Genomic DNA, 25,937 nt, shown 5'->3' with positions numbered 1-25,937 from the left:
GTATCTTGTCATCGCAATTTGAATATTATTAAATACTAATTTGACTCATTTAAACATGCATTGTTTTTAGACAAAAATAGGTGGTTTTGTTATTGTGGTTTAAGTTGTTTCAGTGTCGTGGTATTGTTTAGTTAATGTATTCGTGGTCAAAACTCCACGCTTACACTCAGAATCCATATCATGCAACTTGTACATCTCACAATGTGAACTTTACCACCCACTCATTCTGCTATATGATACTCACATAGGATGCGTCATTCAGTCGGAAACTACTTTACTAATATATTGCTTTCAATATGATATTGGTACTGAATTGAGCAAAGCAGCTCCAATCGCAAAGAAACTGCTCAAATAAGTCATTAAACAAAGTTCTATGTATTCCTAAAATGTCACTTTCTTGGAAAAAATCTATCTACTTTAGTTAACATCCAGGAAGTTTCTAATATATCCAAAAGTTTTGTATCTAAAGCCTATCGATCCATATGCCATGACATCGAGTCTGCTATCTTTCTAGTCAGCCTTCCCACCCAGTCAGTGTTAGAATACGCCATTAGTGAATGTTTTAAATAGCATTTGTTTTTATTATAATTATAATTTTGAATACTTTTTATATATACTATAGTTTCTATGTCGAAACACATTAATTTTTTGGGATAAAAACCAGAGATAAAAACAAGTGAATGTTTTGATCTCTTTGAGATCATTTTTAAGTCTTAAAAAGTGACTACAATTTTTTGCATATATGAGCAAAATTAAGACAAGAATTTGAAAATCGATGAGCATAGTTTTAACGCTTTTTCAGTTCTCATGTCTTAATTTTCCTCACATATATGTGTAAAAATTTAATCACTTTAATTTCTGAACTTGAAAATGATGTCAGAGAGATCAAAACATCATTTTTTATCTCTAGTTTTTAACCTAAATGTATATATTGATGATTTTATCAGGAAATGGGATTCCCTCAAAGTCAAAGTGAGGTAGCCATTCAGGCATTTGGTACAGTTCAGGCAGCATTAGAGGCATTGTTGGCTGGAAAAGGTGAGTGAAAAAAGTGTTAAAACTGACAACAATGAAAACTGAATTGTGTAAATAAAAGCCTTTACAAGCTCCACAACAGCTTTACACATACACGTATGTAGTACATTTTCGCTAATATATAGGCTACATTAACATTCAATTTTACTCTAAATAAATCGGCACATATTTTAATTGTGCCATGTTGCTGTACTTTCCACTGGTGAACTTTCTTGTCGCATGCCAAACGGTGAACTACCTTTGTAAGTGCATGTACTGTAAGTTTACTATAGCAGCTCTCTGAGTCCGGTTGTTAAATTGTGTTGGGTCCTTAGTGAACTGTCCTGTATCAACCGAGATATACATGTCTGATGGAGAGGATGATCCACAAAAACAGCAGCATATAAGGTAATGGTATGTTGGTGCCATCAGTGTAAAACGCAGACTGCAGACTACGGACTATGGACTGCAGACAGGTGGTAAAATGCAGACTGGATAAAATGCAGACTGCAGGCTAAGGACTTTTAAAGTATGTGCTATTTCCATTAATTATTGAGTGCTAACCTTAAACAGTGTTATTTGGGCTAATTGCAATGAAAGTCTGCACTCCGGTTAGCGTGGATATCAATCTGGTTAGCCTAAATATCATGTAGGTTAGCCTTAATAATGTTCCAGTTAGCCTGTTTACAGTTACTTTCAGTGATGGAAATGATAACACGATTTAGTTAAAAAGTCTACAGTCTGCATTTTACCCTCAGTCTTCATTTTACCCCTGGTATGCAGTCTGCATTTTGCACTGACCCCATGTCAGTGTGATTAACTGACATATTGTTCAAGAGTCTTGTACAAAGGTAGCTGAACTTAGCATGTATTGATGTACAGAGGCTCAAAGCTGCGATTTATAGCAAAAAATAGTGTGATTTACACAAAAAACTTGCACTGCTGAGAGCCACTCAGATAGCAAGGATCACCATTGACTTCGAAATAGATGTAAGAAACAAATTATCAACACTTCAGTTATTAACATATTTTGAATATCAATGCAAACATAACGAAAAAAAAAAAATAATAATAAGGCTATTACCACCAGTAAGACTGTGTCATGTTTCTTAGTTCTTAAATTCCTTCTCTGTTATTTACTCTTTAAAGCTAGCCTGTTTGACTGGAGTTACCATTGTGTGATTTCTTTTCATTCAGAGCTGTTGAAAATAGCAGCAATGTAGATGGTCCTTGTCGTTCACTATGGGTTGGCAACATCAATCCTGAAGAAGTCAGTGAGAGGCATTTGTTACAGTTGTTCAGTCGTTGTGGCCGGGTGGACAATGTTCGAATTCTCCCAAAAAGATTCTGTGCTTTTGTGAACTACGACAAGGCTGAGTCAGCAACATTGGCACTTGAAAAATTACAGGTGAGCAAATGTTTAGCCTTGCTTGCTCAAGATCAGTAACCCTATGTAGTGCCTGAAATAGATTGTGTAGGATCTAAGGAAATCAGAGTGCCCACTCAGTGCACACTCGCAGTCTGAAGCATGAGGCCACTTGATTGATTTTCAATGCTTTTCGTATCTGAGTGAATTGACCTTTTTACCAATAATAATAATAATAATAATAATAATAATAATTTAATAATAATAGTAATAATAATAATAATAATAATGTCTTTATTCGTTCAATACAGTACATATCCAACGTTTAAACATAAATTTTGAAAATAAGGCGCTTACAGTAAGAATTTCTCATATTGCTAAATTATATTTAAAACTAAGCCTGCATGTATCAAAAAAACACTATAGTGTTAAAATGTTCAGTGTTTATCTTGCAAAACTGACTAGTACTACATCTTAACCTAAGGGAGTACGTTTTGGCTTGAGGCAACATAGCGACAGCGTGTGAGAACTATCACTACTAATAACTATTAACTAACTATCGCTACAGTATGGCGACCATTTTGAAATCCATTGTTTCAAATAGATATTATGGGGTGCTCAGTGGGCGAATATATACTAATTTGCCCCTTGAGCATCCCAAATAGCTATATATTTGAAACTATGGAATTCAAAATGGTTGCCTTATTGGTAGAAAGGTCTGTTTACAGTACATGAAAATCCAGTAGTTTAGACCTGAAATATAATTGTTTTAGCAGAAATTTCATTCAGTTTGTCATGTTTGAAACCCTCAGAAATGACCCGGACCAGTGAGTTTCTTTGTATTAGTTGAGTTTGTTGAACAGGCTGTTCTGTTTTAAATCGTGTTATGAAAATTAAGTAGAGAAAAGGAGCAAGAATAACTTGTAATAACATCACTTTGTAGGGTCATGAGCTTGGTGGAGAGGAGATACTGTTGAGATATCCTAACAACACAGGATCACCAGGAAGTCAATCAGTCCCTTCTACTACAGTTCCTGTGGCTCCTGTTAAAAAGAAACTTGCTGAGGGGTGAGTGGTAGAGACAGAACTTGCATTGGATACCATGTGCTGTTTGTTTGCTGGTTTGGTCAATTCTGTTTTGCATTCATTTGGTAAATGAGTTTTACATGGTTGCTTTGGCAGTGGGTACATGTGCATGTAGATGGGTTGGAATTTAGGTTTGTCTGTCTGTCTTTCACTCTAATATTTCCTTTTTTTTTCTAGGGAAGTGAGGCTGTCTGCGAGCAAGATGTCAGGCCCAGTGAATGGAGATGAATGCTATTTCTGGCGAACGACTGGCTGCTATTTTGCAGAGAAATGTCGATTCAGACATGTTCCAGAGAGTAAAGGGGTAGACTTGAAACGAGTTGAGGCAAAATATGGAGGAAAACTGCGAGTGACTCCACCATCAAGTGATTAAAAATGTGACTTATATAAAAAAAAAAAAACCTTGACCAGTGACAGCTTAGCTGTCTACAAAAAAGAAATGGGTTTAACTATGAAACAAAATTTATTGAACTACAAAATTGTCAGATAGCTCGATCATGAGTACAAGTTGAATAAACGTTTATACGTTTTGGTTAGAACTGTACCTGTGTTGCGTATCCATGAGTTTTGCAACTCGGCTGGCATACACTGTAAGTTTAAACAATGGAGAAAGATTTTATCAACAGTTTCAATGCAGGATAAAAACAAAAAAGTTTTTAAAAAATTCAGAAACAACCTGTTTTGTCATGACCTTTTATTGCCACACAATACAACAAGTTTTCCTTCGCCAGATGAAAAAAGGCAAACAGAACTAAACTGGCTACGAAAACAAGAAATTTTCTGTGTGGCAACAATTCCTGTGGCTGGTAATGGTTTCCATGACTTGATATTTTAATAAATCAATACCACCACTACTGGCTTCAAAGTAATTCTAATGGACTTTCTCCGCGATACTGCGGCCATTTTGAAATATATTGTTTCAAATAGCTACATCGTAATATGGGATGCTCAAGGAGCAAATACATACTAATTTGCCCCCCTCTCCCCCCCCCCCTCTTCCTCCCGCGAGCATCCCTTAATAGCCATTTGAAACAGAATTCAAAAATGGCCACCGTATCTACAAAAACGTCCATTGAAAAACTGGTTACCATAGCAACTTTACAGCTTGTTAACAGAAATCCTTATCAGCTTAAAGTGCTTTCACATTTAGGAGGCAGCGTGGCCGAGTGGTTAGGGCGCCGGACTTGAAATCCGGAGGTCGCGTGTTCAAGTCCCGCTCTGAACACTAAGTTGGAGGTGTTTCTCGGCAGACCCTAGTTCAACTCCTCGGTCATGCTTGTAAACAGCCAACTGGTCTGCCTCCCGCCAGTTGGGATTTTTAAGCCTATTATGTTTAGTTGATATATTTGTTTCTCTCAGTCAAGTGGCATACCTGTGAACTAGCTAGGTGTAGCTAAGCGAACTGGCCACTATAAACAACATTTGAACATTTCCCTATTTTTGTTTTTGAATCGTGAAACAACTTGTAAAATTAAAAAAAAATCATATGAATACAATGTAGTCTCCAAAAATTTAAAAAAAATTAACTTTCTATGACTTTGTAACTTTGCAACAAGCTGTACTGATTGAAATATGCCAATTACAATTGGAAATTTAACAGGGGGGGTGTTACCAGCGTCCATTTCGAGCTACATCCACAACTACTTCGAGCTACAATCCATGATGCTTTGGCGGATCTTACTGTTGCTATGGTAACCTATTGAGTCCAGGAGAAAATCACCTTGATTAAGCATGTGTTTGATACCATAGTTGTGGCGTAAACTGACAAAGAACTTAAGTATTTGTCCGTCAAAATGTAAGCGCTGGGACTCCTTTAAAGTCAGCTGAAATCGTTGACATGTACGCCTGTAAAAATGAGTAGAAACAAGTGAGTAAGGACTGGGGGCATGACAAAACGGCTTCCTTCTCGAAGAGAGATTAACACGATAGCATTCGGTATGAGTATGTCGATTTTGATACAAGGAGAGGAGCGTAACAAGTTTTGATTGCCTCGCTGCTGAACTTGAGCGGAAGTCATTGCGTCTTGACATTAGAAGAAAAGCGTACGGCTGAATGAGCAACTTTATGCAAGAATACTTTACTGTAATGTAAAGTAAATCTTATTTATAATGGTCATGCACTTAGCTATACAAGCACTAAGCTTGGCCAGTTTACAGGCATGCCACTGAAGCAAAGAAAACAAACATTTCAAATAAACGTAACAGTTAAAAATCCCAACTGGCAGGAGGCAGACCAGTTGGCTATTTACAAAGCGGGACCGAGGATTTGAACTCGGGACTACCGAGAAACAACTCCCGCTGGTGGCAGGATGGAGGCCTTGAACCCGGAACCTCTGGATTACAACACCAGCGCCCTAAACCACTCGGCCACGCTGCCTCCCTAAACACTGTACTGTGTTGAAACAAGAGGAATCAGTAATTGCTGATATGGCTGAACTTGAAACTGATTTTCCTTTTGCCACTTACATCGATGGTGTGATTTTTTGACAGCACCAGGGGAGGTGGTAATGTGACCAAACAAAGCACGATTTGTCTAACTCTTTGTCTCTGAATTAGTTGCCCACTTAGAAGGGGGAGGGCGTGGAGCTCCCGTGTTAAACGAAAGGCAACGCTCGTAGAATGTACATGGAACCCTAAAGAAGGCCAATATGGACGAGGCACAACTTTTAATTAACCATTACTAACACAAATAAAATAGACCTTTAGATTATTTTAATAACGAAATCTTGACTATGCCCGACCGATCTACTTTAAAACTTAGTTTCCTTTATTTCTTTGCCTTTAAACCCAAAAGACACATCAACAGGTATATAAAAATCTTGCTGCCCTGAACGCCCCACGTGTAAACAAAATCCGCTATTTACAACACAAAACGAAACAATGAGCCTTGCTCCTCCTTAGCGTTACTTTTCACCTAGGAATTCGCGTGACCGACGCCTTCTTACATATTTAAGACTATTCTCGAAAATAACACTTTAAAACAGTTTGAAACATGCACTTGCTTCAAAAAAAACGTTTCTTTGCTGCTGGCAAAGTTGAAAATTATACCTCGAACAGAAAATGCACATAAAAGCAAATCAGTGTCTGATATCTTATTTACAGTGTATTTCCAGAAGTTTGTTAGTTCGTTGCTTGACTTCTGTGTGTATGGAGTCGTCCACTGATCAGGTCATTTATTCCTACAAAACCGAAAAAGACAAACAAACAAGAATTTAAGGAGATCATAAACATATAAAACGAATTTTCCATTAGCTATTTGTTAGCGATTTGGTCAACACTCTATGTCTTAGCCTGAGAAAGGAGTTCAAATAATAGGAATTCAATATCTATTGATATCATATGCGTTGCATTTTAATAAATACTGAAACAGCACCGCAACAATTTGATCTTGATCTTGCGTTTGGATTCCTTGTAATAAAACAGAGGGCAGTCATACTTTTCATTCAACCTGCGCTTACATCTAACCAACTAACCAAACTCCTAAAATAATTTTGTTTCGCTACTGAATTATTACCTATACTTTCCAAATGCAAACGTCACGTTATCTCCAATGAGCATAAACGGTGCCCACTCAGAAACCCTGGTAAAGGCATTTTCTCTCATCCATTTCTTGGCCGCGTGAAGTGATTCACTGGCACTTTCCCCGCGAACAAGGTGCTCGTAAAAACGACCCGTCAACTGCTCTGTTGCCCTGTCTTCTAGAGCCCTCAGTGCCACCAACACTGAGCGTGCACCGGATCCTAAGAACGCGCGAGGGACTCCAACAACTCCCTCGGCTTTAATTTGTCCACGGCCACTGTAACAACAGCTTAGTACCACCAGTTTAGCTAGCCCTTGAACTTTTGAAATGTCGGACATTTTCAAAAGGTAGTCGTCTTCTTGTGGAATCTCAGTAGTTGAGGCAAGAGGGGCAAGAGCAATTTCTCCTCTTTCAGCATTACCATGTGCAGCGATGTGTATCAGACTCACTGAATTCAGTTTCTCAAGTACCGCGGCTTGCTTCGTTGCGTGCTGTCCCAACAAAGGCTGAACACCCAGCAGTCGTCCAATCATCTCTGCTTCCTTTCTTGCACCAGGCAATGGTACGAACTTTCTATTGACACGACCCCTGTAAATTACCTTCGTACCAACATCAGGATCACCCACTACCAGAGCACCAGTCTGACAATGATAGTCTGCAGGACTGTCCTGAATGAGCTTCAGAGTCGTCAAAGAAGGGACCACGCGGATTCTAAATTTTTCTATTAAATACTTCCCTTTTCCATCACGTAAAGCTGGAAATGGAACACGATACAAGCCCCGATCAGGAACAATGATGATTTCAGGAGCTTGGAGTAAGTCGGATACAGGATTGATGAGCATTTCGTAGAACAAAGTTAGACTCGGTTCGGGATCCTTCGTATTCTTTCCTTGTCGCAAAATTGCGAGGTTCTCTTCTTGGGAAGATTCTATGTCATTCAAAGATCTATTCTCGCAGAGCTCTTCAGGCAAAATACCAAAGCTTCGGGAGCTTTTAGCCATGATAGAAAAAAAATTCATCTAAATTTCTAGCGACCTCTCCTAATCTGGTGTGAAGAGTCTTTTTATCCATTGTGATTCGCCGGAAAGAAATGGGTCCGCTTTTCTTGAGAATCCACAAAAACACTCTTTGATTAAAATACGAAATGTCTAGACAATCACAGTTACCTTCTTTCTTCATGACATTTCCAATGCCGATCCATGATTGCTGGTCAGCTGATATGTGTGTTTCAGCAGAGTACTGAGTTGCCATCAAGTCTGCTAAGGCTCTTGCCCGTCCCAGCTCAGCAGCATAAAGAGCTTGGCTTGGGTTTCCAGCGTCACATAACGAGCTGTTGGTAGGGAAAAATGTTCTCATCTGCAAAGGATATCTTTAACTGATCGCCGTCTCCAACAAGTTCTCGCCTTGATCCAGATAGGAGAAAGCTTCTTCAAACCTTTCTTGTGATATCTTCGTTAACGAAAGAAGACAATAGCAGCGAAACTCAGTTTTGCCGTCTCCAATATCTTTACTTATTGAAAGCGCCTTGTTGAAGTATTCTTCAACCATAACACATTCACCAAGACTTTTAAACGCATTTCCTAGGCGCACATAACATACTCCCTCTCCCCTTCGTTCACCAATTTCAGTTACGATCACAAGCGCTTTCTCGTAATATTCTTTGGCTTTCGCCATGTTACCAATGGATTTCAACACAGTTCCTAGCTAGCCTTATGTAACATAATGCTTCTCCACGCCTTCTGCCAATTCTTATGTTTATCGCAAGTGCTTTCTCATAGCATCTAACAGCATCACCATATTTGGTAAGAGAAAGAGAAATATCTCCAGAGCTCAAGTCATCGTCTGTTTCATTTTCTTTACTACTATCTTCCATTCTGATTCTCGTCCCAGAAGCTTTTTTAAAACATTCTTCTGCCTGGACATATTCACCAAGGTCATAAAACATATCGCTTAGCCCTCTGCGAACTAGCATTTCTGTCGCTCTGTTACCAGTTTCTATGCCGATCGCAAGAGCTTTCTCGTGATATTCTTTAGCCTTAACATATTCACCGAGAGAAAGAAACACAGTTCCTAGGTTTCCATAACTTATTGCTTCTCCTTTTCTGTCACCAATTTCCATGCTGATCGCAAGTGCTTTTTCCCGACATTCTTTAGCCATGACATATTCACCGAGAAATGAATGAATAGAAATCCTAGTTGTCCACGACATTTTGCTTGTCCGTCTCTGTCACCAATTTCCATGGTGATCGCAAGTGCTTTTTCCTGATATTCTTTAGCCTTGACATATTCACCGAGAGTTTCAAACACCATTCCTAGGTGTCCATAACTTGACGCTTTTCCTGCTCTGTCACCAATTTCCATGCGGATCTCGAGTGCTTTCTCGTGATATTTTTTAGCCTTGACATATTCACCGAGAGTGGGGCATATATGCTGTCAAGGAAACGTACACGGTTTATATCAGTTATTGGGGAGTTAAGAGACAATTAAGGCAACGCCGACGACAAAGTCGACTGAAAAATGAATTAACATTTAACTGCTGTTTTTAAATAAGGTGATTCACATTCACTGCACAACCTTTTCACAATCTTCGTGTTTATTTGAGAATGACTAGCCATGACACGCACTTAATTAAAGACATTTAATTCACTCTATACAGATTGCTACAGGAAATTCTCTCCCATTTCAATATTAATCAAATTACTATTTACAATTTTTAACCCTGTATTAAAATAGACGAGAATCCATACCCGTGACAAAGACTCAACTCACATAGTTAAGCCACCATGTTAACTAAGTACATGTTATCTTGTAATCTAGCCATAATATAATGAAAATACACATTGTGAGGCTCCAATAAATATCCACCCCCACCCCCAAGGAATATTACTGAACACGGAAAATCTTCTGCAGCCAAAGCGTCTTAGGGAAGTATAAAGCTAGGCTAGAATTCCCTGGTGGGGGGGGGGGGGGGGTTGGATTGGGAGGTGGGGGGTGGGGGTATTGTCTCAAACCAACAGACTTTCTGTGGGAGGGGAATTAAGGATATTCTCCATTTTGTCTCTGGAACACATTACAATGTTGTATAACAAAGGAACAAGGTGTATCTTTGCTTATTGCACACAGCAGGTTTTAGGGTACTTGCAAGTTCTCACACTAAATACCAGTCCATTTAAATATGAATCAAAAAGTGCTTCCAGAAAGAATATCCAAAGATACCACTTGATCCGCCATACAAGTTCATATTTTACCATTTTATTTAACCCTACAGGAATTTCTTCCCCTCATTGGCTTTTAAACAGTTCGTCTAGTGTTTGTTTTAAGGGAGTTGTGAATCCCTCGTTGATGAATTTCTGTATTCTTAATACCTGTTTGCTTCATACTGGGTTAATAATGTGACAAAAAAATCATCTGCTGATCATTTTCATTACATTTCCCTTACAACACAACTATACCAAGGACAAAACTGGCTTTGAACTTCACTTATGACTTGTTTTCTTTGCTACTCATATGAAGTGAAATAACTTATCGATGTATCTTATCTTTAATTGAAGTTCTATTTTACATCCCCACTAGTATTTTCAAAGTAAACATTTTCTACTGCTTTTCATATATTCTAATACACGTAGATTCTCTTCAAAAAATATTCTTATCAGTCCCACAAAATTAGTAAAATATCGAGCAAATCATCTTTATTTGTCACGCAATCGCTTCTAGGATGCCGTGACAAGCCCAAGGAATCTCTGCACAGGAGGCTTAAAACACAGATTTAATTGATATCTTGTTTGTAATTTCAAGATTTATAAGAATTAGAATCCAAGAATTTAGAACAGTATGAAGAAAATGTAACCATAAAATTCCGATAATAAACACTGGGCTTTTTTATTTATTTGTTCACGAGACTTTTGGTAGGTTTCGTTTTGATAAACAAAAAAATCCTTACAAAAATCAAAAGTCTCAGAGGATTAACTGCGATGACATCAAATACAAAATAAGTTCTACAAGATAGGATTTATAATCGGCAGAAGTTAACTCTCTTTGAAGTGTCAAATCTACATCATCGTTAGGCCTATGGGCTCATTGTCGAGTAAAGACCAAAAGACTATACAATTATCTCCCTTGGGGTTTTTCTTTTAGGGAGGAAGGGGGTGGGGGGTATTATCGGAATTTTACAGTTAACATGTACATTTACCATGAAGATAAAAACAAATCCTGCAATTATAAACTACATATTTAGAGTCTGCAGTTTGTGAAATACTAGGTTTTGGAATCAAGAACTTAAAAAAAGGATGGTAAATATTCAAAACTACTTCCCTCTTCGCCGATTAAAAAATAGAAACAATGAATAAAAACTGCTACAAGAACAAAAGCTCATTATAGGCACTGTACTGTTTTAATGATCAATAACTTGACACCTTTATTGCAGATTAGTATCCATCATTGTCCTTGGCTTTGCCATCTTAATTAACAGACCGTTTTCGATAATATTAAAATTTTGCTTGGCAGTGAGGCTTAGAGGACACAAACAAAGGGAATTGAATGACCATGTTTATTCACTCCTTTTGTTTGTCCTCTGAGCCTCACCATTAAGCTGAATTATGATATATCGAAAGTGGCCTTTGAAGAATGCTAAGGTGTTCATATAACTTAGTAACCTCAGTTGATTGCAATCCCTACTGACCAAAATTTTCCTACTTGAAGTTTAGTGCCACTCTCAGAAAATTCACCTTCTACTGGGAAACAATCTTTCATGAGGCATTTCAATTTTCAATAACAATACCATATGTTTTTTGTTTTGTTTTGTTTTTGTTTGTTTTTTAACATTAGTTTTATAGCTAATTTCTGGTGAAAAAAAACCTATGTAGTCATTTAGTGAATAAAGGACACGACACCCATAGATGCAATCCCTGCTAGCATCATCACCATCTGCTTGATTGATTCCCTGAAATGAACATATCATTAATTGAAACCTGTGGCTGCTCAGCAGAATAACATACGTGTAGGATTTTATCATGAGTACCCTCCAGGAGTTATTTGCAGTGACAGACCACTGTAGGATGACATATCTGGGCTTCAAAAAAGTGTCATTTGGTCATTCAGGACAAGTTAATTTTCTTACTAGGCGAGTCACTTTTCACTCTCACTCATCCGATGGGCAAGGGCCCAGGCAAGTCATCTGCCAACTAAGTAAACAAAAGTAAAACTAGGACTTGCCCAGGGCCCAGGGCAAGCAAAATTGGGGAGCTGCTTGTTTGAAGGGCAAGCTCAAATTCAAAGTTTTTTTTAGCCTTGATTGTACTTTCTGAATGGGAAGCATTTTTCAGTAATGAGAGCAATCCCATACAGTATGTTTATGCTAAATGAACATTACTTATCACCTATGTCTCCAGGTGCCTATTAGTAAGTGTTGCCTAAATTAGCCCAAGATTCACCGCCTACAGAGAAATGCAAAGATAAAGTACCTGGGTCTTGTCTCCTGCAGAAGATCAGGCACAATGGTAACCAAAGCAATGTAGATAAATCCCCCTGACGTGAATGGAAGAACCCATGCTGTTGAATCTCCTGACAAAATAAAGCACATTAAAAAAGAATGCATGGTGACGACCAAACAAAATTCTCACCCTTAATTATACAAACACTCACACCTTGTATTAAGCAGACACCAGACACAGTAAGTTCTACAATATTCAAACCTGTATTACATGTAAGTGGGCAACTCTATTACGTGGACACTAGTGACAGTCCTTTGGGTGTCTTCTTAAAACAAGTTTCACTGAATACATGTAGATTCAACAGGCTGGCACTGTTTCCAACTAACAAAAGTTACATGCACTAATAGATCTTCTATATTTTTGCTGAAAAGACTTAACACGCAAGTTCTTAGGGAATCCCTTGGGCTTCAGTGTTAGTTCTGACTAAGAATTTTGTACACATATTAGGGCTTGAAAAAAGAACTGTCCAGGTGTCCGGGATAAGTAGATTCTCCTTCTGGGCAAGTAATGTTTCACTCTCACTTGCCCAATGGGCAAAGGATTTGGCAACTTGTCCACCAACTAAATCATTTAAAGAGTAAACTAAGACTTGCCCAGCACAAGGAAAATTTTAGAGCTTCTTTTCCCGAGGGCAAGTTTAAGTTTAAGTTTACTTTAAGTTTACCTTTAATGATACTTTATTACTTATATTACATTTGTATAAAATGATAATTATGAATTACCAATTGAAACAAATTTAAAAAAAGGAAAAAGACAAAAAAGCTGGAATTCAAGTTTTTCTCAAGTCCTGCATATACATGTATGTCATCAAGTGGTTGCCAATTTTCAGTATTCTCCTCAACTCTTCCCATCACAGTGCAACACAAAACTAGCTGTCAATTGCTTTGATAAATAAAGGACGTGAAACACAAACCTGCATGTTCTGCTATAAGACCAAACACTGCCCCAGCAAGTCCAGCAGAAGCGGTTATCATCTGTTTTGACAAAGAAAGTTCATCAGTGCTTGTTAGAAAATCATAGGAGTATGGTGCAGATGAGAAATCATTTAGCATAAGGTTTGGATCTCTCAAAATGTGAAAATCACTCAAAAAGTGTGCTTCAATATAAGCTTTACATTCTTAGTAGCTGCCAACCATGAAAAATCTTCATTAAATTAGACTTTTAAGTGAATAAACTTGTATTTCTAGTACTGGAAATAAAAATACTCCATAGAAAACTGTTCTGCATGATTACTGGTAATTAAGTGACCTAAATGGAATTTTTCACTTTCAGAATTATACAGAGTGTTTTGTTTACAGTAGTTGCTTTTATTGAAAGGTTTCTGTTTTGGTTTATATTAAAATCTTCAAGGAATTGCATATGGTAAGATTGGTCAGTTCAGCCTCCTCAAATCTCCATAAAGCATGGGCCTTGTAACAAACAACTTATTAACCCAGACTGAGGTCTCTAAGGGAAGATCTCAAACCGAGACCTTGCCATATTGCCCAAGGGATAGCGAGGTCAATACTGCAACGTTAAGGTTTGAGATTTTCCTGAAAAGACCGAACCTTCAAGGTTAATAAGTTGTTTAATATACGGCTTATTGCTATGGTTTTGCAGGCCCATTATTGACCTGTGGCAGTTACTGGAGAATAATGCCCTAGAATTGGCCAATATATAATCAGGGCGCATATTATGTCAGCTACAAACACAAGCCATATAATAATAACAGTTATGTCAAGCATGTGCTCTATCAAGAAATCATACCCATGGCCTACCATGTACGTCACAAGTTTTGGTGCACATAATTTTTTAGAGCATTTTATAAAGGAAATAGCCAAATTGCATCATGTGCATTGTTGAGTTATACATTAAGCACTACAAAATTTTTAAGAAAACTCTTGACGTGAAAGAAGCATTCAGCTATATGCCTCCTTGCTGTCTATGCACTGCTCTTGTGTTCTTGAAAGTTCCTTCCCACAGTATATAACCCAACAATGCACTCAATGGGGCTCACTGACTATTCTGTTTATTTATAAACCAGTAGTAATCAAAGATTAGAGCAGTGTGTTCATTATACGGTATACTGTATTTTCTGTAAAAGCTGTTTGTTTGAAGGGAGAGCATGAAAAATTAAGGACAAATCGATGGGAAGTTAGTGGAATTTCCGATCTCTTAGATTGAAGGCACTTGATCGGGCTCATCAACTATTCCCTTCATTTAACAAATAAAGAGGCCTGAGCCGTGTGTGTATTACACTGTGATAAAATACGACAGGCATTTGAGAACATGAGGGAAATGTAGAAAACACAAGCCTAATTCTAGCCTTCAATGCAGCACTATAGCACAGGAGAACTAAATTCAAACATACTTGTCCTACTGCCGCATCCCATCTTCTAAAGCCAGATTTTAAAAGAATGGCAAAGTCACCAATCTGTAAACAAACAACATCTAGCCTTCAGAAATAAACTGATGGTCTACCATCGACAATGACCTTACTGAATGAGCCATGATGCTCGCAACTGGCAAACCTCAAAAAATGTAGCCTAACATGTTCAAGACTCCTGCTTGCTAGCAACACATGTATATATGTACATGTAGGTCTAAATCTTTCCACAGTCTTGAACATCCTTGCTTGTTATTTTAACATTATATCCATTACAATTGTACCTGCCAACTCTCACACCTTAGGCCCGAATCTCAAAGCTGCACATCAAACACAGACTCAAGATATCAATATTAATATTACATGTATATATTGTAATACAAAAAAGTGTGTTAAGTACATTTCCTTTACAGCGTGACTACTCGAACTGGGCAACTTGGAAAAGCGTGAACCAATCAGAATGTAAAAGAACATGATAACGATCTAAATGTAGCTACAATGTAGGTATTTCTCAATTAAACCAATATCATTGAAGAATACAAACAATAGGTCTATTACAAAATTGGAAACCCAGAAAAAGTGTGTTGAAACTGATGCAGACCTCTCGAGAAACTGTGCCACTTGTTCATTGGTTAGTTTCCATCCTAAATTATAATGTGTGCTTTTCAATGGTTTCGATTTAGTTGTTGTGAAACAAGTTTTCCAGCTAGATTTTTCGAGCAAAATTCATTATCATGGAAATTTGCTGTCAAGGACTGAATCTGTAGAGCGTGTATACATAACATAGAGGAATCAATCATGTATAGTTTACATATTCATGTCAAACAAACCCTTACTTACATCCATGAAAAAGACAGCCCTCCATCTGAAGTTCTCAGTTCAAGTTCTGATTAATTAGTTTTCTTCTACATGTACATGTAGGTGGCCCAGTTAAAATAGTTGCATTGAAAACCGAACAATGAATTTTAAGGAAATGGTTGTACATACCTCATGTGGTATTTCATGTAAAAGAATTGCACATGTAGTACACAGGCCAACCTGAAAAATGGAAATCAAAAATTTTATTTTATCACATGGTCACCATGAATGCATGTAGAATAAATTACATAAATTACTTCATCATCATTCATAAATAGTAACATGCACATGTATGCATCTTTATCTTACTACTAATAATTTTATTCAATGGAGATGTAGAACTAAATATTATTTCTGACAAATTGAAATTCACCACAGATTTTTCATGACTGCTTATGTCCAGTTAGAGAATGTGGTTTGAGCACTTGCAGCAAGATGAGAATACCTAACCTGAACGTAACAAAATTCTTGTGAAAATCGTGCATGTACAGATTGTGCGATCATTCCTCAGGGACAAAATTCTGATTCAAAAGAGAGAAACTGGAGGAGGAGGACGAGGAGGAGGCAGTGTGGCGGAGCGGTTAGAGTGCCAGACTTGAAATCCTGACTCAGTCACAGGTTCAAGTCCCATTCTGACCACCAGCTTGCATGGTGTTGCTCCCAGTAGTCCTGAGTTCAATGCCATGGGCACAATTGTAAACAGCCAACTAGTCCATCGATCCACCTCCAGCCAGTTGGGATTTTTAACCATGTTATGTTCATTTACATTGAAATTGTTTCGTCATTTGTTTCCATTGGCACTGAAAACCCCACTTGGGGAGTGGTCAATATTTGAAATTAAATTTAAACTGAAAACAAAGAGACATGTCACAACTAATTAAATTCAGCATTAAATGCAAGGCTTACCTTTGTACTCACGATAAAACTTCCAGCCACAGCAAGGCCATGAGTAAAATTATCTATGGAATTAGCTAAAAGGTTCAGATAACCCACAACCTGAAGCAAGAACATAGTTTTTGTTAGGTTTCACAAAACAAATGTGTGGTACTTAAATTACTGTAAATACTCTGACATACATTGTACACTAACAAAAAAAACGCAAAATATATAACTACTGTAAATAAATAAATTACACTGACTTTAAAAGACCATATTCGTATTCTTGGCATTGGACGGCAGGGCTGTCATTAAGGGCCGTAAGCCATAACACCTGTTACAGCTAGCGCTGAGTATGCTTGATTTTCTCTTGATGCTACGGGTAAAATTCCCTGTTGTTTAGAGAATTCACTCACAAAGTAACAAATTTGCTACAGGTGTGGAGAATAAGACTACAGGTGACTAAAAATTAATGACAACCTGGAACTGGAATGAGCTTGCAACTAAGGCTAATGTGGGGAGTCTTTTCAAATCTATTTTTAATGATATTCTCCCATAAGAACTTCCACTGCAGGCTAGTTTCCGTCCAATACTGAGAATACAAATGTGGTCTATTTGCATTAAAAAAACTTATACAATGTACGTTCATAAGATTACAAAATTTTGGTTGAGTCACTCCAGAGGTCAAATTCTCATGTACGCTGTACTGGATGACTTTGTCAGTGTTTTTATTTCTGTGGTACTGTATTACAGTGTATTGCACATTTGTTTTATAACTAAATACTATCAATAACATCATTCACTAAATTTTGCATTCAGTATGCATGCAGCCTTGGATTATCTTACATCCATTAAAGGTGAAAATTTGAAGGTAAGTATAATATGTAACTTCCCAAGTGTCTAGTACAGGGTGTATACTAACATTTCAATAAAACACCTGTAGGGGTGCAGGAACACGGGAGACTAAAAATTAAGGGAGCCTGTCTGAGTGAGTGCCCACTGGGAGAAATTTATGAGAAGACAGGAATTAGTGGCAAAAAGGTAATTTTAAAGGTTGTGCATACATGTACATGTTATGTACAAAAACACAGAAGCAATTGCTTAAGCAGGATGGAAGCTAACAGGGAACAGGAGTGTTCAGTTAACGTGACATGCTCTAATCTGTCCCTCCACTGAAGGATACATGTACATGTATAATGTATGTAACATGGAAAATATTTATTTATTAATACTCACTTTAACATTTTCTTCATCTGGGTCATGTGCTTCACTTGAATCTTCTGTTTGAAGAGAAAATTTTGAAATTTGATAATTTAGTTAAAATAATATTTTGATTACATTGAAATCTTTTCCATGTTTTCTTGACCTCACTTGGCTGTTTACTTCATAATTAACATGAAATGATGCCACCTCTTTAACTTAGCTTCTCCCAGATTGAAATAATATTTGACAGAAAAGAAAAGAAAAAAAATGCAGAAAGAAAACTCAACTTCACCCTATTGTTTGCAAAGTATTACCTAAGTATACAGCACAAAGTTAACGCATGGGGAGATTTCCATGGCTGATTTCATAGGAAAAGTTAGGCAAAAATATTCATTGGAAGGTTTAAATGTGTAGCAGTGATGTGTAATACTTATAATAGTGTGGTGTAATTAGCCGCCAACTTTAGAATAAATACATGTACATGTAAATAGTATAAAAATATCTACATGGATGTCAATTACGGTAGAAGCATGAACTACATGTACAAAAAAGGAATTTTATTTTCAATTATTAAACATAATTATTTTTTTTTTTTTTTAGTGCTACGCATTGTAATTAGGCCAACTGTAATGTAATTAGTGTCAGTGTATTGTAATTTACTGTATGTATAGCAGTACCGATCAGAAGAAACCTAACAGGGAACGCGTTTGCGAATGGGAACGGAATGGATACAGAATGGGTACAAGAACACAAATGGAATGGGTACAGAACAGGTACAGAATGGATACAGAATGGATACAGAATGGATACAGAATGGATACAGAATGGAAATGGAACGGATACAGAACAGTTACAAATCACAAAAATGGAAAAAAGCGTTCTCTAGAACGCAAACTATAAGAGAACCTGTTCTTCAGAACAAATGATAGTAAGTTACACTATCAGAGTGCTTATCAAGGATTTGGAAACGATGTCACTTTAAATACAAGTTAGTTGTAAGTAGTGCACGTATATGCAGTGTAAGTATTGTCTTAGTAAGTAGGAAGTACAGTGTAAATGTGTTATGTACTAGTATAATATTAGTTCCGTAAGTACTTTAAGTGTCTGTCCTGTAAAGTAAACTGCAATATTAAAAAAAGCATGAAATTATGTTCATGTGATATATGGCAGAGTGCTAAACGCGTGCGACAGATATAGACATTGCAAGGAGCAAAATAAGCAAATCTACAATAAGCACATGTCTTCTCTCTTATTTTTCTCTACAGCTGTTGTTGTTGTTGTTACATCCCAAAAGTTCATTTTTTAGCACCTCTTTATTACACTATCAAATCAAAATTACAGTATCAGAAACTGTAGAAAACCAATTTCAATTTTACCTGATTCTGTGACAGTTTCATCTGATCCACTATTGTGACTTGCTGTCTCTTTGTGTCTTTGTCTTAGCTGTGCATCTGAGTGTGTTATGCCATTCATTTTAACTGTACCATTACAAATGTCTCCATTACTTGAGGGTTTCACCTTGTCTGAGTTTTTCTGATGAACACATCCATTAGCAACAGCACCATTCTGTATGTCCTTGGAGCAAGTCTAAATCATAGAGCACAACAACCAGGCGTTACTAACAGCCATTCAAACAAAGTTTACGAATGTTAGACTTACAAAATTAAATGCTACTCATTAACTCATGTGATTAAAGCACTGAACCAGGTTTGCAATGTTTGAAATTAAACTTTGTGATATTGTTTGACTTGCTCTGATTTGTTTTATTGCTCTTGCTTAAAAGCAATGTTCACTGCCATTTTCAGGTTAATTACTACTAACAGTCTCAGATTAATAGCCATTGCAACTTACAGTGGTGGAATAAAATGCCTTATATACATGACTGTATAATCATCATTTATAAGTTTACATTAAACAATGAGCACACTTTTCACTATGATTTGGAAAGTGGGGATCCAAAATGTGCTACAGGGTTTGCTCAACTAAACAATTTACTTGTAGAGCACTACTTCAAAAAGAAAACAATTTTTCTTTTAAAAGTGGGCATCCACAGGATGCAGGACTCCCATCTGAATAAAGTCCTGATCACGAACCACAAAGCCAGTCTGGCAGTGCCCCACTGAATGTTTGCCCATGTAAAACTCAACAGGCTTGTAGCCTACATGATTGTGCAAATTAATGAAGAAAAAACATAATTACATGCATTATACCACTGCCGGGGAATTCTTACCTTCCCTTCTTTCTCCTTTTTTGTATTGCTGTTGTCATCTTCTTTTTCTTCACTAAATACTTTCTCAAGTGTTAGGAAACCAAACATTCCACAAATCACCCAAAATCCAATGTAGAAATGGTTAGTATGGGGATCCCCATCTATGAAATCAACAAAACATAATAATTATAAAATTTTAATGTTAACTTCAATGATAGCCACTCTTAAAGCAATATTGTTAAGAACTGACTTGTATGTATAACAAAAGAGTCAAAAAAAAAAAAAAAAAAAAAAAAATTGAATACAGGTATGGGAAAATCTCAAACCAAGACCATGCCATATTGGCCAAGTGATAGCGAGGTCAATATGCTAAGGTTGATGTTTGGGATTTTCCTGCAAAGACCGAACATTTCAGGTTAATAAGTTGTTTATGGCATGGCTTTTTGTTCTGTCTTTGCAGGTCCCGTAACAAAATAATTATTGGTCCGTACCCCGTAAGCATTACAAGAGAATAATGCCCTACAGTTAGCCAATCAGAGCATGCATTAGATCGGGTAGAAACACAAGCCCTATAATAAAATTGAAGCACAGACTGCAGAAGTACTAGTAAGAAAAGGTTTGGCTGTAAAATCAAGGTGTAGTTCTACATGTACATGTAGCCTGTTCCTTTCCAGGCATAGAGTTAGTACATTGTCAACATTCAAGGGTTTGTGTCACTGATCTGCTTGGTTCAGCTACATGTAGGTCCAGTTCAAAGTCAAGCCTTTGACCCAAACTGTAGTAAATACAGATGACACCTTGTTTTACAACGAATATTCAACGACTATTCAACAACAAAATTTTTTTAAATAGCAATATTCAAGGACTCATTTCTCTCAGTTAATCACATGTGACTTTTGCTTAGGTTACGGGGAGATAAAACACAGAACATGCAAGACCCTACTAAAGGTGGGATTACTTACGTGTAGTGAAGACAACATTATCATCTTTGTTAAACGAAAATGCTATTCTTATTACAGTCCACATAAAATTTCTTTTAATTTTCAAAACACATTTTAGTATCCAGTACATAGGGCTTGTCAACAAAGTTCAAAGACTGCTAGTAAAACTTCAAGGACCTTTTAAAGAGGAAACCTAAATTTTTCCTTTTCCCTTCAAGTCCTGCTTTTCAATATCAATGGCAATTTTTCAATGACATTTCCAGGGTATGCAAACCGTGTTTCAAATGATGATTCTTCCCAACTTGCAAAACTAACCAAAACCCTGGAGCAGGTTACATGTTTAATAAAATGCTGTTTTGTTTCTGGTTGTTTACAAATTAATATGTATACAATATTGTTTTCAAATAAAAACTAGCGCAATGAAAAAAGAACAAAATTATTAATAAATATTATGGTTTGCTGCCCTTACGTCAGGTTCAAGTTCAGTACACTGTACATGTTTCTATAATTATATTCATAACATTACTATTTCTAAATACTTCATCGCCCTTGATATGGACATTTCAAACTTAATGACGCTGTCATCTCTTTAGTTTTTATTTTAAAATGTTTCTCGTACACTGTACAGTAATATATCAACATGACAAATATTACCGTCATGAACATGAGCCCATGCCTCTGGTAAGAGATGAAGAAACACGTCTCCTAGTAAGCCGCCAACAGCAAAGCTTAACAATAACTTCAGGTGGTCAGCAGTGACTAAAAAATAACAAAACCAGCATTGATATTAACCATTTAGTATCCAACTACACCAAATACCATCCAAATAACAGTACAAATATACAGCAATATTGTACAGTTATTTGTACTGTAGAAAACATTTTCCGTACGTACAGGTCGGTGTGCACACGCAAAACTGTCACACTCTCCTTCTTTCATTGATAAATTTATTGACCACAATATTTGGATAATAAATCCCTTATTAGATGTTTTGGTGTGTACTATCACTTTATATTTTTACTTATTGTTTGTATTTTGACTCGCCCCATGGGCTTGTCAAAATACAGCACAATTCGTAAAAATATACAGCGATAATACACACCAAAACATCTAATAAGATATATGTAGATACTATGCTAGCTGTATTCTTGTGGTATAAAAGTTGTGGACAGCTTGCTGACCTAATGAGAACAGCACTGTTCTCTCGATCTCAAGCTTGGTGTTTACTTTTAAAACTGTGTGTGACTGGAGATAACACTCAATTACAAGTCTTTCAGAGTTTCCCTCTCAACCCAGGTACCAGAGGTACATGTAAATTGTTTGTGGAATAGCCTAAGGCCAAAAGTAGACACACTGCCTGGAAGCAACTGTACTACATGTGCAATGTAACAATAAAGCAGAAATGTTCATATTTATGTCACAAGTGTTGAGCAAAGAAAAAAATCTGTCCCCAATAGGATTTGACCCTGTGATCTCCCAGATATGATATTAGTGCAAGGTACTCAGACAACAGAGCAATGGGGAGAACCATGGTGAGTTTGGCTATTTACACGTACAAGGTTAATCACGTCTTAAACAAAATTCTTGATCGTGGTTGGTTCTCCGCGTGCTGTCGCATAATCGGTGCATGATCATGTGGGTGTCCAAGTACAGGTATCCTTTTTCTGATTGGATACCTGTAATTTGATACCTACACAATTTGCATGTCAATTACTTGCACTTTAATGGCTTCCTTCTCGATGTTTTATACAGTTATTAACTCTTGAAAAGCGCAAAAAAATTTTTGTTCAAAGAAGTTCTCAAAAGACATTTTTAGTTTCAAAATTTGTTACAGATACAATTAATTAGTTATTGGACCTTGTATCATACAATTTAGGGAGTAATTGTACTCATAATTTCAAATCAGCTTCAACCTTCACGCTCGGCTGCTTTTAAAATTGCTTTAATGCTTGAATGATTACCACCTGAATTGTACTCCACGCGGTCTAATTACTATTACTGATAGGAATAATAGAGCCTATTATATAAGGAACTAGGATAGGATCTACAGTATGCACATAATGTACATACATGTAGCTGGCCATAGTGCATGCCACTTTGACACCATCCAAATACAGATTATGTAACATGTCTTAAATTTAGCTCTAGTTAAATTCTATAACTTTCAGTAAGTCTAAAACCTGGTACATGCCAGAGCTCGGACAGGTACGTGTACAGTTATCTAAATTTGTGAATCACCAGCTCTGATGTTGGCAATGTTAACTAGCCCTCCAGGGGAACTTGTTTTGGACCTCTTTTAGCTTATTGCTCTCTGACGGGTATTGCCCCAGGGAAGCCATGTACTGCAAATCTTATGAAAAGCACTGACATCATTTAATATTAATTCAACACCTTCTAGAGTGAGTGGCTTATTCAAACGGGCAGTCACATGGAAGACATATCAAGACCTATTTGCTTGAAACTATTTAATTTATATCCTGGGTGACAAATTTATTACTCCTCAATTTTGGTGCAAAACTTTAGCATTTAATTCCCAAGTGAAATTACAAAATTGTCATGGCAACATTTGGTACAAAATTTCTCAATACGTTTAACAAGACAAAAGCCCATGATTCATGAAATACGTAAATAATTTCACTTGCATATTGTCAAAATTCTAATTATTTCCCTCGCCAAAAGGTTTGGGAAATTATAAGAATTTTGACAAAACACACATGAAGTTACTTCCTTATTTCACCCATCGCCATTTTATTACCCATACTAATATTTTGCTGAGGTGTACATGTACATATCGGCGGTTTTCAAATGAGTCTTGAAAATAATCAGGCAATTACACTTCGGTTTTGGTTTCACCATGGTTTGAGATTGGCTGAGTAGTCTAATTGGTAAGTAATTGGTTTGGTTTTGGTTTTACAACACACAATAATATTGAAAATGCATCCTAACTTTTCTTTGCTTTATTTTCTTATAAATTTACCGCACGACTCGACTGGGTAGTGGGAAAATCGATTTGGGAAATGAAAGGATATTCAATCAAGGCATTAAACATTGCTCTGTTGCTTTTAATTACCTGAGAAAAACATGTGCCTGACGTTTAATCTGAGAGCCCACTTAATACGGACACATTAGTACCCCTCGGGGTCTGTATTAACCAGGCTTCACAGAACCTTATATTACACTGTAGGTTTGTGCTACATTTTCTTGTACGAAATTACTGTATGTGAGTGTTTCTTTAATCAAAACAAATCTAAATATATTTTCAATTTGTATTAGACATTATCCTTGATCTCTTTCATATTCAAATAAACTTTCACTAATTGAAATGCAAATCAGTTTCTTGTGGAAATAACAAGTCAGAATCAAATAAAAAAACGTTTACAAGACAAGGCTTGTATTCTAAAAGATCTGCTGATAAATATAACTGCATGTATGAATTAACCTTTGTTAAATTGCATAGCTTATGAGCCAAAAAACTCTAAAACAGTCAATTTCAGGATACATATCTATACGTGATACACAGCAAGAAGTGTGGCGAAAATCTTCGACGTGAACAATACCATTTTAGTTCGACGTGTGTGTGCACCTCTGAAGTTGGCATTTCCGGCCTTTCTGGTGAATTGAGAGTACAGTAAACGCAAATCACGAAAAGTAAGCTTAAGTTTAAGATGAACGATTAGTACTTTCAAACGAAGAAAGCCTTAATAATGTAAGCTTACTCATTTGCCCTAAGGAAATGATTTTTCCCCTTTTATAATGAATCGACGCAACGGAATATAAGCTTGACACTGTAGGTATCGCACCTTGACAAGAAAAGAGCCATGTTATTGGAAATCTCCCTTGAAATGTTTTGAAACCTTGGGAAATACTCCACAATAAAAGAAACTTGAGGACAATTTAAGTCAACAAAAGTTCAATGAAATATAAATTCATTACTGCTGTATGCACAGATCGCTTTCAACAGTAAATGTAAGCTCACTTCATCTCACCGATCTCAGAAAGGAACGTTTTTACACTGAAGATTCACAGTTCAAGAGAAAACATAAATTACGTGTACAGTGCGTTACTCATTAAAAGACAGCTGATGAAATAACTTTAATCCGTTGTGCTTTTGCTAGGAGCAATCGGTTTTTCTTATGTCGCAATCTTGTTCTAAATAGATGTTTTCTATTAGGTTTCTAGTTCGACACAAACTTTCAGAAAGGCTACCTTGCTGTTTAATGTCACACTTTTGTGACGTTCAGGATTTCCGAGTGAGGAAAACCCGTGGCAACATTTCACCCAGAGGTCGTATCAAATTCGCGCACGAACCGAGAAGTTATTTCTTCGCAAAATCACAAAATGACTCACCGCCTTCTCTCAAAGCATGTCCCGCTTCTACTGGTATTACAAGCAGAGGAAATATCCCACACATTCCCACAAGAATCGTCGCTGGAATGGAGTACAGCCAAGCTTCTTTCTTCACAAATATTTTCGACAAATCGGGAAGAAATTTACACGGCTCAAAGCCAAACCAGCTGGAGTCGTCCGCCCTTGCTGGCTTTGCGTTTCGTGGTATCGCGCGATGAATATTTACCATAGCAGTCTCCGAAACGAGAACCGAGAGGCAAAGAAAGACTAGAATGGATAGCCATGAAATTTTTGCCATTATCCCAGCGTGTTTGTGGAGGCATCTAACCTCGCACCTCAATGTCCGGACTCTTATAGTGGTGAATTTACTGGTGTTTTGCACTGAAGTTGAGCCCACGGTACAATTTGCTAGGCCCGCAAGGCGTACTAAGATGTCTCAACGGTTGCCAGCACTGCTAGCGCTTATGGTTACTTGGCAAAACTTCATGTAACGCCTTATTCTAACAACGACGGGAACATCTGTTATATTCCCAGCCACTTTAAACTTTTAATTTTTTCTCAAAGCAAATTTGAACTGGCGTCGCAAACTACTCTACGTGTTAATTAAGCAAGCCGTTCCGCGAGAATAACAAAGAGAAACTTATTTGCATTTAAATCCAAAAAA

At 37.0% G+C, this 25,937-nt stretch overlaps 3 protein-coding genes across 3 annotated transcripts in view; 1 reads left to right on the top strand and 2 right to left on the bottom strand.

The window, feature by feature from the left end:
• LOC145477309 (uncharacterized) overlaps positions 1 to 4,215 on the top strand; it is an 18,161-nt gene extending 13,946 nt beyond the window's left edge. Inside the window, exons 15-19 of the mRNA XM_081455512.1 lie at positions 948 to 1,038; positions 1,350 to 1,422; positions 2,212 to 2,422; positions 3,324 to 3,448; positions 3,644 to 4,215. Coding sequence (XP_081311638.1) covers positions 948 to 1,038; positions 1,350 to 1,422; positions 2,212 to 2,422; positions 3,324 to 3,448; positions 3,644 to 3,839 — 696 coding nt within the window. The 3' untranslated portion in view covers positions 3,840 to 4,215. The remainder of the gene's footprint in view (positions 1 to 947; positions 1,039 to 1,349; positions 1,423 to 2,211; positions 2,423 to 3,323; positions 3,449 to 3,643) is intronic.
• Positions 4,216 to 6,840: 2,625 nt separating this feature from the next.
• On the bottom strand, positions 6,841 to 8,004 carry LOC145477297 (tetratricopeptide repeat protein 28-like). Its single transcript, XM_081455509.1, has one exon. The coding sequence runs from the start codon at positions 8,002 to 8,004 to the stop codon at positions 6,976 to 6,978; it is 1,029 nt and encodes a 342-aa protein (XP_081311635.1). The 3' UTR covers positions 6,841 to 6,975.
• Positions 8,005 to 8,386: 382 nt separating this feature from the next.
• LOC145477281 (zinc transporter ZIP13-like) lies at positions 8,387 to 25,659 on the bottom strand. Its single transcript, XM_081455506.1, has 11 exons — positions 25,274 to 25,659; positions 21,581 to 21,685; positions 20,007 to 20,146; positions 19,153 to 19,363; positions 17,810 to 17,853; positions 16,604 to 16,693; positions 15,827 to 15,877; positions 14,825 to 14,887; positions 13,388 to 13,448; positions 12,445 to 12,544; positions 8,387 to 11,924 (listed from the first exon to the last, which is right to left on the bottom strand). The coding sequence occupies exons 1-11, from the start codon at positions 25,569 to 25,571 to the stop codon at positions 11,852 to 11,854; spliced, it is 1,236 nt and encodes a 411-aa protein (XP_081311632.1). The 5' UTR covers positions 25,572 to 25,659; the 3' UTR covers positions 8,387 to 11,851.
• Between the last annotated feature and the right edge of the window lie 278 nt (positions 25,660 to 25,937).

Source organism: Orbicella franksi, chromosome 2 (genome assembly GCF_964199315.1).
Source record: "Orbicella franksi chromosome 2, jaOrbFran1.1, whole genome shotgun sequence".
In the NCBI taxonomy this organism is placed as follows: domain Eukaryota; kingdom Metazoa; phylum Cnidaria; class Anthozoa; order Scleractinia; family Merulinidae; genus Orbicella; species Orbicella franksi.
The sequence above is the reverse complement of the archived record's forward strand: the minus strand, read 5'-3'. Positions and strand labels throughout refer to the sequence as shown.